Source organism: Anolis sagrei, chromosome 5 (genome assembly GCF_037176765.1).
Source record: "Anolis sagrei isolate rAnoSag1 chromosome 5, rAnoSag1.mat, whole genome shotgun sequence".
NCBI lineage: Eukaryota > Metazoa > Chordata > Lepidosauria > Squamata > Dactyloidae > Anolis > Anolis sagrei.
The window spans coordinates 180971985-180992926 of NC_090025.1; the positions used below are offsets into that span (position 1 = coordinate 180971985).

Consider the following 20942-nt stretch of genomic DNA (forward strand, 5'->3'; position numbering starts at 1 on the left):
GTTTAGGACATAGCTGAAATGTGTATATTGGAAAAGTGTTATCCATAGAACACATGGATATGTCCCTAAGGCCATGTCTTTTGCTCCAAAATGTCTCTAAATCACCATCTTTGGAACCTGCCCTGAACCCCTAGTTGTCAAAATTACACCTCCACAGCCTTTTTTGTCCCCAAATGTGACATCTTGGGAACCCATAGGTTGAGAACCATTGGCCTAGACTGTAATCAAGAAATTAAACCCCCAAATTATGAAATATATAAAATTATATGAAATACATATCACACCTCTGCAAATCCTAGCGAGCCCGCACCTTTTGTCTTACATTAACCTTTTGTATAAATTGTCTCTGGAATGTTGTCTGGTCGCACCCAAGACCTCTGTCTTTAATTTCCATAATTCTTTCACAGTGGACTGGGAGACCGGGGGAAGATTATTCAATGGATGTACATCTGAGCTCCCTGGGTCCATTTCCTGCTCCCATTGATAAGATTGGGGCTATCTGTGGAAAAAAATCCAGCAACTATGCTACAAACCAGCTTTACCTCTTGAGATGGTCATCATCCCCAAGTATCTGTTGTGTACACTAGGCTAACCCCATTGTGCTAACCCTTCAAGGACTCATTGCATATTGCCATACCACATTCCTTTCGATTACACCCCTTTAAGAGGTGATTCATTAAATGGACTAATACTTCAAATGCTCCAATGATAGGTTAAGATAAAGGTTTTTCCCTGACATTAAGTCCAGTCATGTCCAACTCTGGGGGTTGTTGCTCATCTCCATTTCTAGGCCAAAGAGCTGGTGTTTCCATAGACACCTCCAAGGTCATGCAGCTGTCATGACTGCATGGAGCGCTGTTACACTCTTGCTGGAGCAGTACCTATTGATCTACCCACATTTGCATGTTTTCGAACTGCTAGGTTGGCAGAAGCTGGGCCTAACAGCGGGAGCTCACCTCGCTCCCTGGATTCGAACCTGTGACCTTTCAGTCAGCAAGTTCAGCAGCTCAGTGCTGTAACCCACTGCGCTACCGGGGGCTCCGCTCCGACAATAGTTTATCCAATTTCCCAATGGATTCCTAGGCCACTCTGATCGTGAATCCTAGCTGGACAGGTTTTCAGCCAATCGGGAGCTGGTGCGGGTTTCTTCTGTAGCTGTCAAATGAAATCTAAGTGCTGTGTTTTTTCATTTATGTTATGTCAGTACTTTGGAGTGCTTTCTCCACTGACATCCTCTCTGGCCATTGAGAATAAAACCTGTGCTTCTGCTTTCTACCAATCCGTGTCCAATTTGGCCTTCTGGAAAGCTAGACAGTCCGGGCCCTCAAACCTGTGATTTACCAGAGCTGAAATTACTCCAGAAGATTGTTCCACGAAGGGCTAAATATTTAGTGAAATAGCCCCATCTGCCCTAAAGAGCATTGGGGACCTTTGGGGTTAAGATTTATTTTGCCATGAGTGTGGACATGATGAGGACTAGAGCAGTGGTTCTCAACCTGGGGTCCCCAGATGTTTTTGGCCTACAACTCCCAGAAATCCCAGCCACTTCACCAGCTGTTAGGATTTCTGGGAGTTGGAGGCCAAAAACATCTGGGGACCCCAGGTTGAGAACCACTGGACTAGAGGGATAATGTGGTTCAATTTTGCCCACCCTTGTCCTAGCTGGAAAGGAAGCTCCTGGAATAAAATCCAGTGCAAATTAAGTCTAGTGCAATCTAAGTGTTCTTCATCTCTTTATCTTTTGGCATTGTTGTCATCCTTTTACATTTTAACTTGAGGCAAACATGAGCAGAGGAAATCCGGCTTGAGAGGATTCCTTGGACAATGCATTTCACATAATATTTGATGGAACTGCTGATGAAATCTAGAGTCTGAACTTTGCATTTTTCCTGTTGACTCTTTGAAAAGTTGGTTTTGGAGAGAAAAATGCATAGCTATTAAATAACAAGATACAAGTATGTTACTTTATCTCTGTCACAGTAAACCATACTCCACTTCCCTGAATCTAAGGTTTGGAAAGGTGTGTCTTTTCAGGGTGGGGCTTCCCAAATAATTGTGCTTGTGAACACAGGCTGCAGAACCTTGGCTTTTGTGTCTTTCGGTGAAGCCAAATTGCCTGTAGGCTTTTAGCCATGGAAGTATCATTTGTGCTGTGTGTTCAGGCCTGAAGCCTCTTCTGTATAATTACTGTACCGCTCCATAGCCCCAGAAATGTTAAGTATCTTGGCAGCAAACGTCTCTGTGTAAGAAGTTTACTCTAGGTCAGAACCAGGCACCGAGGGGTTCCTGGGATGAAAACTTCAGGCCGATTTCACTCTCCAATGGTTTCTGACTCTTTCTGTGTTTCTTTTCTTCTTTTACCTCCTCTTTCAGCTTGGATCAGGCTATATCCTATCTTCTCCGCTCACTGCCTTCTCTTATCTACTGCCATACTTGGCAGATTTAGCTTTCATCTGGCCATGTGTTGAACCACAAAAAGAGAAGGATCACATTGCTGTTTTTATTACAAAGTCACTGATGTACAAAGCTTTTTATATAGGAAATGAATAGATCCCTGCCCTGAAGGAACTACGGTCCCAAAAAATAAAGTATTGGGGAAACAACAAAAGAAGGGAATGAAAGACAAGCATTCTGAAGAAAGAATGGGAACAAATAAAGTTTACGTGTACTGAAAGCTTGGTTCTCGTTTGGGAATGAAGCCCATCCTTGTGATCTCGTCCAACTCTATGATTCTGTGATCCTGAAGTACTAGATTTTGCGAAAAGGTCATCTTTACTTGCTGAGCAATTATGTAAAATCTTCCTCCATTTCTGAATTTATCCTACCAGTCGTCCTCAGCATGGCATCCAATAAATTGAAAGAGGTTCTCTGGCTTAAGTCAACTCAGAAGGTTTTATGTCCAAGCGCGAATTGGATTCTGGATCTCCTAACTCCTAGTCTGACATTGTAATCATTTTTTTTCTTATTAAAAAGGAACATACACACAAGTTTTGAGTTTTCAGTCTCTCGTAAGCACTTTTTAGTGCAGAATTTGGAAATTTAATCTACTTGGAAAGGCATCCAGGGATACAATCAAGGAAAAGGACAGTATGTGAAACTGGCATGAAACACATTTCACGTCACATCAAATTGTGTCATGCTTTTCCCTGTTCTATACTTTGAGGTGAAGGCAGTTTGTTATCAGAAGACAAAGATCCTTTGATACAGAAGTTGATTAAGCCAGATGCTTTAATGGTAGTTCTAGTTAACTTTGCCTTCTCAAAATTATAAAGGTAACAATGTGTGCCACCGTTTATTTCTGGCCATTCTGGCAATGCAAAGAATGCAATACAACTCCTGTATTCATGGGATCAGTACCTGCAGTTTCATTTATCCACGTCTGATAAAAATATGCCCTCTCTGGGCATTTTCTAGTTCCTCCCATGTAACTTTACAGTATTCTTGGAGCAAAAGTCCTTAATTTTGATAGAGTTCATTATTATCTGCAGCTTCACATAGCCATGAAAAGTCTGGGAACTTTCTAAATGCTGTAAATACAGAGGCTCTCTTTCCATAGACATACATAATGTATGGCCTGTCCCAGGTGTGTGTGTGTGTGTGTGAAAGTGTAAGGGCTACTTGGTGTTGTTCCAATCGGTGCATCCCTGAGCACTTCCAGACAGCTCTAAATCACAAGTTTTAAACAGGGGCAAAAAAATCCGGGGACTTCAGAAGAGGTCCACATACAGACCTAGTGGTCCCGGGATTTCTGCCTCCATACTTCAGACTTGATGCTTTGTTGCGAGATTTAGAGGCTCCCAAAGTGGCCGCTGTGGGACTTCTGCTGGAAACTTTGATTTTTTTTTAAAAAAACCCTCAAGATGCGAATAGGTGGAAATGCGGAGAATCATTGGAAAAGTTCTGTTCTTTGTCCTGGACAGAGAAAATGTGCCCTCCACATGTTTCATAAAGTTTCTAGCGCATACACAAAATTTTCACATTCTACTCAACTGTCACCTTCTTTTTAAAAACCGACAAATCAGGAACAGTCATCTAAAACCCAGGAACAAACCTAGATAAAAAAACATCATGCAATTTCCAATTTGCAGGGACATATGGACATTCGAAGATATGGATATTTGGCTCAAAACGGCGATATTCCCACACCTGGAAATCTTGCGTTTTTTGCCTTTTGTAGCGATTTTTCCATGTTTACAGGGAATGGTGTCTGGCTACCCTCCTGTTTGCTGTGGAAGCTCCTGAGATAAAGATACTGTCTGGACAGGTCCCCTGTTCTCTGTTTCAATGCTTATCTATGCTGTGATGGACAGTTCTCCTGCTCATTTCTATCAGATTGGTTTTATTTTTTTAATGCTCACCATGCCTTTTGATTAATTATACAAATTATGGTACATGATGAAGAATGCTGAAACTTAAAACTTGAGAAATTTGCATCGAGGCAAACTCTGCTCATTGTGAGAGTAGAAGGGCTCTTCAAAGGAAAGAATCCATACCTGGTCGTTGCAAAGGGATGGCTGATTCCTTTTAAGATGCCATCTGCTTCTGCAATTACCAATGTAGATGTCAGGGTGTATGCACACAAGTGTGTGTGTATGGAAGGAGCCCCACTATTGTTTCTTTATTAACCTTCCATATCTTGTGGTATCTCAAAATAATAAAAATGTGGATATTTTCTAAGAACTGAAAAAGTGGCATTGTGCTGTCGCGCGTTGGGCCTATGACAATGTCTGTTTACAGGACGTGCTTTCTGTATGCCCAACGGGACGCCGGGGTGCCTCAGCTAAAGGGTCCCATAGGTTTCCCATAGGTTCAACAAAGTTCTTTATTAAGGCTTAAATCTTCAAAAAATGAATTAAATGCTATATAATCTTGAAAAACTGGTAGCTTTCTCGATCTGCCGACAAGGGACAGGCAACTGCTTGATAAACTGTTCTTTTCCTCTTTAGGGAAACCTTCCGACCCCTCCTTGGGCAATCTTTCTTTACCCTGCTGGTGTGAGGCCCCAACTCCCGGCTCCAAGTTGCGTTATGGATAGCCGCAGTGGTCCCTTACCAGGCAATGGTTGCTGTAGATCTGCCAAGCTGGTGTCGTGTAGATTTGCCCCACGAAGGCCGTGGAACCATTCCTTTATTTTCCAGCAAAGCTGGCTGTATTCCCCCAGCAAAGCTGTGGAACTGTAACATTACTCCCCAGCAAAGCTGTAGAGGTTTTCCTTTCCCCCCAGCAAAAGCTATAAGAAGTGAAGCTTTTTGCAGGTGGGACAGAGAAAAGCCCACACGTCCTGTTGTAAGGCTCCAAACTGTGAGACAAAACTAAAAGTCTCCCTTTCCCTCCAAAACTGGGGAAAGGGGCGGATCTAAAGGCTATAATGATGATTGATAGGTCGTTGGCCCTATGACTGCAACCTGGGGAAAGCTACCCAATTGCAAAATGCAAGGCCCAAATAAATTCAAACAAACTAACAGTGCAAGAAAAAGAAATTCAAATCTCCTGGCACAGCCATGCCAGCACAGGCATGACAGACAAATTGGGACTGTCCTTGCTAAACAGAACGGTTGGAAGGTATAGGAGATCATAGGAATGACTCTGGACCCTCTATAGTCTTTGCAGAGCATCACTCCAGTGAAACTAGCAACCAAACATTGCCTTAAACCCAAATTAAACCCAAATTAAACCCAAATAAAACCCAAATAAATGGGGGTCTTCAAGTAAATATTTGTGTTTTTTGACACTGGTATTTGTTTTAAAAAGATGCCTTCCCATCTAACTCTCAGGCCTGCATTGCAGGAAAAGGCATTTTTACTAAGAATTGCTTGACAGCTGGAGAAGGGCAAGAGCAAGAATCCAAGAGCAAGTACTTTGCATTTGTATGCCCTATTGTGATGTCCAGAGTACTATTCTATACAATACCTATTCAATGCATTGGCAGAAGGAGAGCAAATGCTTCTCAGCAGTTCAGTTTGCATCTTGTATTATTAATCCTGAGCATGTATATTTCAAAAGAAGGTGATGGCAAACCATGTCTGAGCATTCCTTTCCCCAGAAACCCTATGAAATTCATGTGTTTGCCACAAGTTGACCAGCAATTAGAAGGCACATGTTCACATAGACATAGAAGTTGAGATTTCATCCTTTAGGTGATGGGTTTTCTGAATGGACAGCTTCCAGATGTGTTAGACTCCAAGCATCCCAAGGTAATAATTGTTGAATGCATGTACGCAGTTACACATCTTGCTAGTAGGGTTTCCAGAAGAACAAACTGGAGAGGGTTCCAGTTGTGTAGAAGAGGGAATTTCAGCAGGTGCTTCATGTTATGTATTTGTGTGAAGCCTTATAACAGAGGTGAGCACCTGTTCTGGGTGTTTAGGGCAATTTTGAATCTTGAATGTCCAGGTGTGTCATGCTATACGTGGAAGTGAGGTGTTGTGGAACCCTTGGGAGCTACTTGCAATCCTCAGCTAGTAAGGTAGACTGATCATGCTATCTTCTCTGCAAATCAGATGTCCCTATACAACTTATGTCGTTTAAAGGACCACACTCTCCCATGCTAACTTTTCACATCTTTGGAATTCTTCTAGTATGGCTCTTCTTTGTGTCTCATCTAATATCAAACTATAGTTTTGCTTCCATTGTTATAGAGGAAATGGAGCCCTGGTGGCTCAATGGTTTAAACTCTTGTGCCGGTAGGACTGAAGACCGACTGGACAGAGGTTTGAATCCAGGGAGAGCGTGGATGAGCTCCATCTGTCAGCTCCAGCTCCCCATGCAGGGACATGAGAGAAGCCTTCCACAAGGATGGTAAAACATCAAAATATCCAGGCGTCTTCTGGGCAACGTCCTTGCAGATGGCCAATTCTCTCACACCAGAAGCGACTTGCAGTTTCTCAAGTCGCTCCTGACATGAAACATTTTTTTAGAGGAAATTCAGCAAGTAGTGTTTGTGAATTATACCAAAATATATTAAAAGAGTATGCTGAGAATAAAGCTGCAGATGTTCTTTGGAAGCTGTATTATAAAATCATTTTGTAGGAAGCTTGCTTCTTAAAATAGAAAGTTTTTAGGGAAGTCAGAGATGTTTCAGTATTCGCTTCACTAGTGCTGTGTGGGATTCTTCTGTCTCTAATCCTGTTAGAGCCTATGATTTTAACTCCCTGACTGTTTCATTGGGGGTGGGGAGAGAAAGAGAAATCCAAAGGCTTCTGGTTACCTGTGTTGTTAACAGTAAACTTTGGAAATACCCAGAGTCCGCATTAAGCTTCATCCCCACTTTGAAGATAGATCCCTGCTGCACATGGTATCCATTCATTTAGCCATGGATACAGGGACGTTGGTTGAGGCAAGAATGCGGGACATCTGATTCTTGTTAGCAGTATTCCCTGCACGTTGCAGCACTGAGCATCTTTGTAAAGCCAAGTCTCCCCTTCCCCCAAATCAACAGAGTTTACTTCAATTAATGTGAAATTTTACAGTTGGCTTTTGTTCAGCAAGGCTTTCCTTCTTTCTTTCCTTCCTTCCTATCAATTGCTTTTTGGTTGTTACCAGTATTTAGCCTTCTAGTTGGGAAAAAATTATCTCCATGTTGGGAAGGAAGCACTTTGTGGATACTTGTTTGCAAGCCACTTCCTCTTTGACCTGACAATGACCAGAGACACTATTCAGTGACTGCTAAACAATTGCAACAAGAACGTCTCTTTCCACCATATTTGGATGCATCTTTGCAGTCTAACACTGTTAACAACAAAAGCCCTGTCTACTTGGAATAATAAATAAACTTTCAGAATTACCAGAGAAAGGCCAAGTGTCTATGTTCTGATTGACTGGAATGAAGTCTCACGAACTCTATTACTGCATTATTCTGAAGATGTGCAACGGGCTCTGGTTAAATTGTTTGTATGCATTGATGCTGGCAATATCAAACATTAAGCATTTGATGTGTTGATACATTATTAAGTAGCCATGTCAGCAAACAAACAAGAAGCAGATAAAACAGTGTGTGTCTTTTCAATCCAGTAACCAGTCCCTCTAGCCTCAGATTCCCACCAGTCAATCCCACCAATCAATAACTAGTGGTGATAATAATGGGAGTTGCAGTCCAAAAATATCTGGAGGGCTGCAGTTGCCCATCCTTGGGTTTAGAATACCTATGTAAAAAGGCGATATCACTACAGTTCTATGCTGAACCAAGCATTTCAGTCTGAATCTTAGACACCCAGTGTTCCCTTACTTATCGCGGGTGTTACGTTTCAGGACCACCCACGAAAAGTAAAAATCTGTGAAGTAGGGATGATACACACGCACACACATGCACAATATCATGTTGGCAATAGTGTCTCAAGCAGCCGCTGCGTAAGTCCTGCTTTTGTTTTTGGTGTGTATTCATCTGCTGAGTATATTCTGAAACTTTTCTTTTTAGGGAGCTCAACACCTCTCCTGCCTTTCTTTCCTTGCACGGGGTGGGTCTTGTGATGTCATGTGGGTCCCCTCTCCTCCTGCCCTCCCTCCTGCCCTATCTGCCATTCGTCCCTCTAGACCTGTCTATCATCCTTCCTTCCCTTCCTTCCCTTCCTTCTCCTGCTTTGAACCTGGGAGGGCTCCCACCTGCAGAGGAGGGTGAGGAAGAGGAGGGGGAGGAAGCAGGCGAGGAGGAGGAGCTGGGCGAGTGGGGTGCCTGCAGGAGGTGGCTTCCTAAGCTGGCATCTCCCACGATGCACGTGGCAAGGAGAGGCACAGCTCCTGTGTAAATATATACATTACTGTATTTGTTGAAAAACTGCGAAATAGCAAATCTGCAAAAAGCGAACCTCAAAGTAGCGAGGGAACACTGTATTTGCAATTTCTTTTTTTATAAAATATCTTTATTGAATTTTTTAAAAGTAAAATAAAATAATAAGATAGGGAAAGAGGGAAGGGAATCACAGGAAGGTACGGATGGGGAAAAGTTGGGGAGAGTAGGTAATTTTAGGATCTGGGTGATACTTGTGGGTTAAAATCGTAGAGGGAAGGGAGGAATATAGTTAAAAGGGGGGATGGTTTAAGGGGAGGATAAGAGGGGTTGGTTGGCTTCCCATCTTCTCTTTCATGGGATCTGTCTTGTGTTTCTCTCTGTTCTTTGTACATCCATCCTCTTCTTCTTAGGAAATTTAGGGGCTGTCCACCCTTCTCCTGTTAATGTTTATATTAATATTCTCATTTTTTTCATGTCCATTACTAAATTCCAGTCTGCCATTGAATTCTTTTTTCTATGTCTGAGTTGATGTGACAGACAGTCCATACTTCTAACTTCCAATTTCTTTAATACAGCAACGTGTAGTGGAATAACGGTTAGACTGGAGACAGGATTTGATCCTTCTTTTGGCTAGGGAAATCCACTGGGTGAGCTTAGGTTCATCAGATACTTTCCACCCCAGAAAACCTTGTAATAGGTTTGCCTTCAGGTCACCGTAGGTTGGAAACTTACTCAAAGGCACATAGTAACAACAGAGTTCAATCTACAGATAATTGATTTAGATGCAATCTATTGCCTGAGCAATTGCAAGGGCCACTTATTTGGTCAGCTGCTAGTCACACATTTGGCAACAAGCCTCCAAACTTGGCCTTTGGAGACTTGAATAACTTGCTAGGTCAGGTCTCTTTTCCATTGGCCTATCTATCCAATACACTGCATATTTAACATACTACAATGAGGTGGAAGAATAGGGCTTTTGGAAGGAATGCTTATTCTCTTGGTAAGATAAACTCTGAATAGAATGGTTAAGAGAACAGAAGATGCATTCCATGTATGGTATGGGGCAAAAAAAAAAAAAAAAGGAAAAATGGCTGCCATACTCTGTGCTGTATGCATATGTAGACCCTCTCGGAATCTCAAACCTGTTGTAGATGAAGAGAAACAGCAAACCATTACTGACTCCACATATTGAGTGAATTACTTGCTCCCACTTTGGGTTGTTTCCAGCAAATCCTTTTATCTTTGTGTTGGAGGCAGAGTCAACATTATTTCAGTAGCTCAAGGTTTTCGTTTTGTTCTCTTTATGGCAGTCCTGCCTGCAATTCATCCTCAGATACATCCATGAGGCAATTTATAGAGCTATGTGGAATGTAGTTTGGAGAATCTGCTTTCATTACATTTCAATAAAGCAGGCTGATCTTCCCCTTTGACAATTTATTTTTACAAAGAAGTTGCACGTATAGATTACTATGCCTTTAGTCCCAGCAAAGTAGTGATGCTTAGATGGAAAGTTGAGATTTGAGGACACTAAAAGAAAGCTCAAGGATAAGAATAATAATGTCATTATGTGTATATGTAGCTCACTGATTTCCTTCTCAAATATGCTATGTCCTCCCACCCCTCATCATATATGAGATACATCTACCCTACAGATGTAACTATAATCAACCCTACACATTCGTTTGAATTGGGGCATACAACCTCCATGAAAAAAATATGAATAAAAATTTTGCTATTATTTTACCTGAGAGAACATTTCCTTAGGAATCTCTAGGTCAGTGGTTCTCAACCTTCTTAATGCTCTGACCCTTTAATACAGTTCCTCATGTTGTGGTGACTCCCAACCATAAAATTATTTTCATTGCTACTTCATAACTGTAATTTTGCTACTGTTATGAATCGTAATGTAAATATCTGATATGCAGGATGTATTTTCATTCACTGGACCAAATTTGGCACAAATACTGATATGCCCAAATTGGAATACTGGTGGGGTGGGGTGATTGATTTTGTTATTTGGGAGTTGTAGTTGCTGGGATTTATAGTTAACCTACAATCAAAGAGCATTCTGAACTCCACCAATGATGGAATTGTATCAAATTTGGCACACAGAACTCCCATGACCAACAGAGAATACTGGAAGGCTTTGGTGGGCATTGACCTTGAGTTTTGTGGAGTTGTAGTTCACTTACATCCAGAAAGCACTGTGGACTCAAACAATGATGGATCTGGACCAAACTTGGCATGAAGACTCAATATACCCAAATGTGAACACTGGTGGAAAATAGACCTTGACATTTGGGAGTTGTAGTTGCTGGGATTTATAGTTCACCTAAAATCAACAAGCATTCTGAATTGATAGAATTGGGCCAAACTTCCCACACAGAACTCCCATGACCAACAGAAAATACTGTGCTTTCTGATGGTCTTTGGTGACCCCCTCTGACACCCCCTCACAACCCCCTGGTTGAGAAATGCTGCTCTAGGTCCTCCAACATGATTCCATGGTCAACTCAGAGGCTAACCATAAGAGTTGTATTGGAGAACCTGGAGGGAACACCTCTAGGATGCTAAGGCCAAGTTCTGCTACAGGTTCAATGTTTAAGATGGAATTGTATCTGCTGCTTTGAATCTCCTGCCTGGAGAGAAAAAGTGGGGTATAAATAAACATAAAGATAATAATCTGAATTCTATACTGTTTTGAATTCATGTTTTTAGTTTTAAATTGGATTACATGTTGTGTTACAACTTGTTTTATCTTACATTGTAAGCCACCTTGGCTTGAAAGGAAGCACGGATGTAAATTAAATGAAAATGAAACAACATGGTTGAATGAAAGGCATCTTGTCTTCCACAATGTGGCTTGTCTTGTAAACAGGACCTATACTACTTCTTAAGACGTAACAGTTAGGATTTATCAGGGATGGGAATGTTGAGCTTGCATTCTAATAAGTCCCACTTAATTTGTACTTCTCAAATGAAAAACCAGATTGCAATGGATGTATTGTTTAATATTTGTGTTGACTGTTCAATATTGAAGTACAAGTTTGCATTGTGAGATGAGAGTGCCATGAACAAGGCTAGAGAAAGGGAAAGGTATGCTTCTATCCACCACATCTTCTGAATATTTAATAGGATGTATCGGGTTCCCAAGAGTAAGAGTATAAGAGGTAACTCTTGGCATGTAGGTATTTTCCCAGGGGTGGCAACTAGCAAATGGAAGACTTCACCAAGAAAAAGACATTGCTTGGAGACATGGAACATATAGAGAGCTGATGGTTTTATTGAGAACTGAATGACATGCAATGCAGTGCTTTAAATATCAAGGTTCTAGTGGCAAAGAAAGGAAATAATAGTAAATGTTTACCTTCTTGTATGTCACTTCTGTAGTTATTTTTAAAACGTGAACACTGTAAAGATAAAGGTTTCCCCTTGACATTAAGCCTAGTCATGTCCAACTCTGGGGGGTGATGCTCATCTCCATTTCTAAGCCAAAGAGCCGGCGTTGTCCGTAGACGCCTCCAAGGTCGTGTGGCCTGCATGTGACCTTCCCGCTGAAGCAGTACCTATTGATCTACTCACATATGCATGTTTTTGAACTGCTAAGTTGGCAGAAGCTGGGGCTAACAGCAGGAGCATACCCTGCTCCCCAGATTGGAACCACCGACCTTTCGGTCAGCAAGTTCAGCAGCTCAGCAGCTTAACCTGCTGCACCAACGGGTTCTCCTTACACTGTACAAATTATAAATAATGATATTTCCTGTAATGTGTTGCTTTTTGAGGCAGTGAGGGCACAACAATGATCCTTCTGCAAAATAACATAGCAAGTAGTAAAAGTGTTACTTTGGAGGCACGGATAACAATGACTATTAGAAATGGTTGGATTTTCAGGGAAATTTGGGACTTTTTTTCTTTTTTTAAGACTTGAAAAAACAAAAGGTTAGCTAAAAAGAAGAACTTGGCTAGCGTTGTTGTTGTGGTCCACCCTCAAGTCACATCTGACTTACAGTGACTCTATTTAGCCTGTTGTAGGACTTTCTTAGCAAGAATTCTTTAGAGAGGATTAACATTGCCTTCCTCCGAAGCCAAGACAGTGTTTTATTTTGGACTTGTTTGGAGGACCATTGGGGCTTGTGACAAATTATACTTTTCCAGAGCTTCTCCACCTTTGTTTTAGACAACAGTAAATATTATTTTGATCTACAATATGATAGCATATGATAGTGATACAAAGCCCTCGTTATGGATTTGACAACATCCTTCATATTCCAAAATCAAAAAATGTCTACATGGCCATCTGAGATAGTGACACCTTTGTTTTCTGATGATTTAGTGTACACCACCTTGGTTTCATTCACAAAATTATTACAAATATCATATGAAATTACCTTGCTGTTATGTGTATATGAAATAGAAATGATTTTTTGAACTTTGGCACCATCTCTGATATATCTCATTATGTACATAACTTACAATTTTGTATTCTAAAATCCCTACTTGTCCCAAGCATTTTGGATAAGAGATGCTCAATCTTATCAGATGTTCTTGATCTTGAGGAGAGCAGGGCTAGAAATACAATGTTTGCTTTTGAAATCAAGCAAAATCAAACTTTGGGTTTTGTTTTTTTGTTTTTTGCTTTGTGTACCAGAATCTATTCTATTTGAGGGAAAGATTCATCAGTCATTTGCTCTCCATTTTTGGTATGCTTTTGCCGTGTTTTTGTTTTTGACCCAGTTCCTAGCATGGGGCTTTCCCCCTGACGTGACCTTTCGTATTTTCCTTCCTTTTTTAATGGCGAGATTTTACCAACTAACATAAAAGCTAAAGAAACAGTTGTGGCTTTTGGGCACAACAGTTTTGTTGTGGCCAAAAGCCACAACAAAAGCTTAAACTGTGCCAAAGCCAAGAAATCTTGCAAGGGAGCATAGTTTCTGTTCTAGCTGTGGCATGTTAACCAAACCTTACCCAGTGGCCACACTGGCTTTTATTTTTCTTTTGGAACCCATTAAAATGAAGTGTGAACTCTCTGCTGAATCAGCTGCTCTTCCTTTTGTTCATTCCTTTTTCCTTATGTACTCCCATCTGCCTCCTCTTACAAAGACTTTCATCTTGACATTTCCACATATTTATTTTTATTTATTTAAAACATTTATATTCCACGCTTCTCACCCTGCAGAGGCACAACATATATACGGCAAACATTCAATGCTGGGACATAAAATCATAAATATATACAAACATTATCACAATCAGTGGCAAGGTGGGAACTCTTGAAGTGCTGGGCTGTCATCTTGAAGATCCTCTTAGCTATGTTTCTAAAGAAGAACCGCATATACAGGTTAATGTGTTGATCCACATTTTAAACAGAATGAAACCAAAACAACATATTCCGTCTCTCCCATAACATTTTAGGCTCCTCATAGACTGGAAATGACTTGAAGGCACATACTAACAGCAACAATGGGCTTTCATTGCCACATTGAGCTCAAGCTACCCCTAAAGGATTTGCATGGCAACAGGAATCACAGATGACAACATGCTGCTGTTGGTAAACTCCAGTTACTATGGGGTTTGCAGAGGACTTCCTTGTCTTTCCTGATTGGAAAGTGCCAGTGTTTGGATTCCATGAGCCCTGACTTCACTTCATTCTGACTTTTGTAGAAAGGCACTTTGCAAATAGGTGTCAGAAAATAATAATAATAATAATAATAATAATAATAATAATACACTTTATTTATGTATTGTCGAAGGCTTTCATGGCTGGAATCACTAGGTTCTTGTGAGTTTTTTCGGGCTATAGGGCCATGTTCTAGAGGCATTTCTCCTGACGTTTTGCCTGCATCTATGGCAAGCATCCTCAGAGGTAGTGAGGTCTTTATTTTTATTCCGCCCTTCTCCCCTAGGGGACTCAGAGCTGATTACGGCATTTACATACATAGGAAAACATTCAATGCCTTTACAATCATATACAATGAAGACACACAAACACAAACAAAGGCAAAGGCTTCCCCTTTCATTTTCGACTTCTGGAGGCAGTGCTTATCTCTGGCTCTGATGAGGTGCTTTTCTCCATTTTGAAGTTGAGCCTGCATTGTTGCCTCCTGGTTATGTGGACAGCAAGATTGCTTGGAACGTCTCTTTGCCTTTTCCCGCTGAAGCAGTACCAATTTATCTACACACATTTGCATATTTTCAAACTGCTAGGTTGACAGGAGCTGGAGCTGACAGATGGGAGCCCAACCTGTCTCGCAGATTTGAACTGCTGACCTTTAGGTCAGCAGCTCAGCCAACCTTCAGGTCAGCATTTCAGCAGCACCCATTGTGCCACTGTGGCTCTGCTTGGGTACTCAATGGTTTATGGTTGACTCCCATTCCCCAACAAGGAGCCAGCATGAGGTAGTGATATGAGCCTTGGCCTATGACACTGGAGACCAAATGTCAAATCTCTGCTCAGCCATGGAAGCCTACTGGGTGACCAAGGGCAAGCCACATTCTCCTATCCTCAGAGGAAGGCAAAGGCAACACCCCCTCTAAACAAATCTTGTCAAGAAAACCCTATGATCATCCATCTTGAGGTTGCCCATGAGTTGGAAATGACAATGCCCAAATGAGTTGGACAACAATGCCCAAACATCCCTCTCAGAAATTTTTGTAGTTCTCCTTGTCCATACAGACCCTTTTGATTCACATCCATATTTTTCACAAAGGAAAAACACCTCTGAGAATGCTATTTTTAACTGATGTTGTTGCAATGTGTCTTCAAGTTAACTTCAACTGATGTGGTCTACATCACATGTTTTCTGGGCAAAAAAAAGTCAAATCAAATCAGAGGAGGTCTTCCATTTTTCTTCCACTTAGACTGAGAAAGGTGTGGTTTCCCCAAGGTCAGCCAATGAGTTTCTATGGTTGATTTGGGATTTCTTCCAGTTTGGTTCTTAACTTGTGGTCCATGGATCCCTGTCAAGGATGTGATGTCCTCACGTCGGATCCATGTGGACTTGGAAGGTATCTTAAGAAAGAAAGGAAGGGAAGGAAAGGAAGGTGGATGAACAAACATACATTAATCTCAAGGAGCAGAAGTCTTTCACTTATGTACATAAGAGTAAAGTAAACATTAAGAACTGCTGTTTTGGGAGAAAGGCAGAATATGAATCAAATAAAGAAATAAAACAATACAATACCTAATATTTATCTCTTGCTATTGAGCCCCTCCTTTGCCTGCTCTGCCATTTTCTCTTGTTGTTAAGTCTCACATAGACAACGTTGTTCATTAAAAGTAATTGGGGAACTGTGCTATCCAAATCAGAGGCGGCCCTAGGTAATTTTCAATGGTAAGCAAACAGTATTTTGCCCCCCCCCCCAATCACTGATACATATTTTCTGTTTGTCGTGGGAGTTCTGTTTGCCATGTTTTGTTCAGTTCCATCATTGGTGGAGTTCAGAATGCTCTTTGATTGTAGGTGAACTATACATCCCAGTGACTACAACTCGCATATGCCAAGGTCTATTTTCTCCCAAGAGCACCTCAAGAGCGCCCCTGGGCAAAATCAACTATACTGCAAATGCTTACTTTGCGTAATGGTTGAGCCGCCCCTGATCCAAATAAATAAGCTCTGTCGCCTTGGTAGAATCTAATATCTCGGCAGACAGTTATATACATGCTTAGAGTCACTCCAAATGTTATTGAAAGACTTCTGGAATAAAGGGCCTAAAATGATGTTTTGCAGATTAGCCTACCAAAGAAATGATGATGATGATGAAGAAGCTGCCAGAGAACGTCGTAGGCGGGCCCGGCAGGAACGGCTAAGGCTCAAGGAAGATGATGACTTAACAGGGCAAGGGACAGAGAAGACTGAAGTCAATGTACAGAACAAGTAAGTCTCCACTAAATGTTGGTGGACTGTCTTTCCACTGCCTACCTGATTGCCAGGTTTGTTAGTCACATTAGGAGCATTGAACAATTAACTATTTCTGCAGTTTAACATGGTGTTGTCTAGCTCCCATTTTACCCAGAAGGTCCAGTGGCAGCTTTCAAGAGAATGTACTTGAAATTTAAGCTGTGTTTATAATCAGTGGCTTGTTTTCAAATGTGTACTTTGAGCAGATGCAAAGCAAGCATGCAGCAATTGTTCCCACTTCCCAGTACTATAGAAATTCAGCCCACCAGCTGGAAATCTCTTACCACATTTTCCGCACAAACTCCAGACATAAACACTGTTCCTTGTTCTTGTTTAAAATCTGCTTTTCAGTCCTGGGGAGCTGAGTGAATGCTGTATGAGAACCAGTATCGCTGGAGTCCATTCTTGCTTCCTATCTTCTCAAGCTGAAGTCTCCAGTTCATTTTCCCCACAAAGGAACTGTTTCTGAAAATTGACCCTGGGACTTGGGAGGATGCATAGACTCTTAGGAAGAGCATGAATTTCTGATCCTACACTGCCAGTAATGCATATGTTTATTTATTTACAGTATTTATATACTGCTTTTCTCACCCCTGGGGGGACTCAAAGTGGTTTACACAGAAATAGTGGCAAAATTCAATGCCTTACATACATACACCAAATCCCAATCAACACCATATAACTAAGCATAAAATCAATAGGACAATTCATATAAGATAAGATAAAAGGACATTTAAAACATGAAATATAAGAACTAAATACCCAATAAAACATTAAAATCATATAATTCCAAATGTCGATTGCACATATTCCATATTTCATAGAATCATAGAATCATAGAGTTGGAAGAGACCTCATGAGCCATCCAGTCCAACCCTCTGCCAAGAAGCAGGAATATTGCATTCAAAGCACCCCTGACAGATGGCCATCCAGCCTCTGTTTAAAAGCTTCCAAAGAGGGAGCCTCCACAACACTTGCTTCTTGTATTGTGTTACTTTACTAGTCAAAAGATTGGTTCCATAGCCATGTTTTTGTCCTCTTTCTAAAGGCCAGGAGGGAGGGTGCTGATCTAATCTTACTGGGGAGAGAGTTCCAGAGCCAAAGAGCCACCACTGAGAAGGCCCTGTCTCTCGTTCCTACCAACCACACTTGGGAAGCAGGTGGGACCAAGAACAGGGCCTCCCCAGAAGATATTAACTTCCTTGATGGTTCATAGAGGGAGATATTGTTGACTGCCAGTTTTTTCCCTGTAATGTGTTTCCTTCATCAGGACAAGTACTCTTTAAAAAGAACCAATTTCATAGTTTAGTTTTGCAAAGTAGAACGCTTCACAAGCTTGTCTATACCCCTAATCAATTTTGGCTGTGTTTCCGATCACAGCTCAACATGTTGGTTTTGACTTACTAAACCCTATACGGCTTACTTCAAAGGCTGACTGTTTTCTCTCCACATGAGCTTGCCCGGGCCATGAGATTCTCAGAAGAGATCTTGCTCTCAGTCCCACCACTTTCACAGACATGGCTGGTAGGATATGAGATAGACCTTCTTGCTGACTATTTCAGTGTCCTTCCATTGGCCAAAAAACCAATTTTTTTTATCCCAACATGGTTGCAGAACTACATTTTTAAAGGAAGGGCTGTGTCATTTTTATTGAAACGTTTTTACAATCTTTTAATCCTTTTAACATACACCGTGGGCCCTTGGTATTTACCTGTCCAAACCAAATATACCTGTCCAAACGCATCTCCCTCTACGAACCATGGTGGGGATTATGATCTTCCGGGGAGGCCCTGCTCTCCATTCCACCACTTTCTCAGGTACAACTGGGAGGGCCGAGAGAGAAGGCCTTCTCAGTGATTGCCCCTCGGCTATGGAACTCCCTTTCTAATGAGATTAAGTCAGCCCCCTCCCTCTTGCCCTTTAGAAGGATGATAAAAGCATGGCTGTGGGACCAAGCCTTTGGGACTGTGTAATGAGGCAGCAGTAGGAACTCTTAGTATGCCAACCAAATTCGATATGGTTGTTTGAGACAGTTTTAAATAGAGGATTTCAAAATCAAGATAAGTGATTTTAATTTTTTTTGTATGTGTATAGTCTAGTATGTTTCGACATTGAATATTTGCCATTTATATGTTGTGCTCCACCCTGAGACCCCTTTAGGGTGAGATGGGCGGAATATAAATGCTTTAAATAAATAAATAAATAAATAAATAAATAAACATTGACTGGTGTGTCTGTTGTATAAAATAGTAATATAATGTCCATTGTATAAAATTAGAGTGGGTAATCAAGGCTGATTTTTTGATTTGGGAGGCGGTGCTATTTTTTAAGCCATGGATGGTTGAAAATATTTTGAATCCATGGATATGGAGGGACAACTGTGTGCTTTTTATTTTTTTTTAATATTGTAATAGTTATTGGAATATATGGAATGACTATGGAACGACTTGGACTACCACTATGGATGGTGTGACTTTAATATGGATTGTAATGTTTTTTTAATATTTCATATGCTTTAATTTAATTTAATTTAATTTTAGTTTTTGGAATTGTATGTGTTTTAAGGCATTGAATAATTGGCTCTGTGTAAGCCACCTTGAGTCCCCTTCGAGGTAGAGAAAGGCAGGGTATAAATAGAGTAAATAAATAATATTCCTGATTATTACAAATTCTGTACATACAGATCTTTGACATTTCTAGTTAAAAGAGAGTGCAATGTGAAATAACTTGGAAATGTTATTTTTTCATGCTGCTTCAGATTTCTTGTTCTAGTCCAAAAAGCAAGATTTCCAGACTGCCAAGGCTCTGGAGTCACGTTCAATCAGAACAGACAAGATCAGACTAGATCACTGTCTCCAGACTTTGATCCTCAGATGTTTTTACTTCGGCTCCCAGCTTTTATGACTGTTGACCAAGATGGCTACAGCTTCTGGAAGTTGAAGTCTAAAAAATCTGGAGGACCAAAGTTTAGGAACACTGAACAAGATGACAACCAGATCTTATATCAGTTAACTCCCTAAATATCCTCCATGTCTTTATCAGGCTTATCCAAGTAGCCTGTTGGGTTTCAGAGCTGCTTCATGTTTTTGTGTAAGCTGTTGTTCTGTGATTCATATAAATTCTTTGCCTTATAGCATTGGAGACGAAGAGACCAAAAGTACTACAACTGTTACCAATACTCAAGGTGATGGGGATGATGATGCCCTGTTCTTGGAGAGGATGGCAAGGAGAGAAGAAAGGCGTCAGAAACGTCTCCAGGAAGCCCTGGAGCGCCAAAAGGAATTTGACCCAACAATTACCGACGAGAGTCTGTCCCTTGCCAACAACAGAAAAGTGATGAACAACTTTGAAGAAAATGAAACTCCAGACAAAGAGGAAAAGGTGGAAACCCAGAGGCGACGCTATGAGGTGGAAGAAACTGAAACCATCACCAAATCATACCAGAGGAATAACTTGAGGCAAGAGGAGGAAGATGAGAAGAGAGATGAGGAAGATAAGGAGGAGACAGAAGAGGACAAGCCCAAGGAAAGAGCCATTGAGGATAATCAGGTAGAAGTAACATTAGAAAAGAAAACAGACACTGAGGAGGAAGCGGTAGTGTTGGAAATAAAACATCCAGAGGTAAACGCAGAAGAGGAAAAAGTAGAGAATGACATAAATGTCCTATTGGGAAGTGGGGAGGCCGTAACTGTTACAGTCGCTCTGGGTCAGATAGATGCAGAAGTGGAGGATGAAGCAGAAAAGAAAGAAAGAGAGGAGAAAGAGAGAGCAGAGAGAGAGGAAATGGAGCGAGCCAAAGCCGAGGAGCAAAGGAAAGCAGAGGAGGAGAAGGAGAGGCTTGAAGCAGAAAAGAGGGCAGCTGAGGAAAAAGAGAGACTAGAAGCAGAAGAAAAGGAAAGGAAAGAACAGGAGAGGATTAAAGCCGAGGAGGAAAGGAAAGCTGCCGAGGAGAAAAAGAGAATTGAAGAGGAGGAGAAAAGAGCTGCCCAGGAGAAAGAGAGGCAGGAAGCTGAGGAGAGGGAAAGGATTAAGGCAGCTGAAGCAAAAAAAGCAGCTGAAGAAAGAGAAAAGGCTAAGGAAAAGGAAAAAAGGGAGGCTGAGGAAAGGGAGAAAGCTAAGGCAGAGGCTAAGAGGGCAGCTGAAGAAAAGGCTAAGTTAGAAGAAGAAAGGTTAAAAGCTAAGCCAAAGGCCGAGGAAAAAAAGGTAGCTGAAGTGAAAGGGAAGAAGGGAGAAGAGAAGAAAATAGAAGACAAGCAGGTAAAAGAGAAGAAAGTGCAAGAAGAAATCCCCTCAGCAGCTTCCCTAAGAAAGAAGGTACA

General features: G+C 41.2%; 1 protein-coding gene across 8 annotated transcripts in view; it reads left to right on the forward strand.

The window, feature by feature from the left end:
* CALD1 (caldesmon 1) overlaps nt 1-20942 on the forward strand; it is a 216700-nt gene that overhangs the window by 169649 nt on the left and 26109 nt on the right. For 5 of the 8 annotated variants that reach the window (XM_060776650.2, XM_067469293.1, XM_067469294.1 and 2 more), the window contains 2 exons: nt 16453-16599; nt 19758-20937. In XM_060776650.2, the coding sequence (XP_060632633.2) occupies nt 16453-16599; nt 19758-20937 (1327 nt within the window). The remainder of the gene's footprint in view (nt 1-16452; nt 16600-19757; nt 20938-20942) is intronic. The other 3 variants (XM_067469295.1, XM_067469296.1, XM_067469297.1) reach the window with 1 other exon arrangement.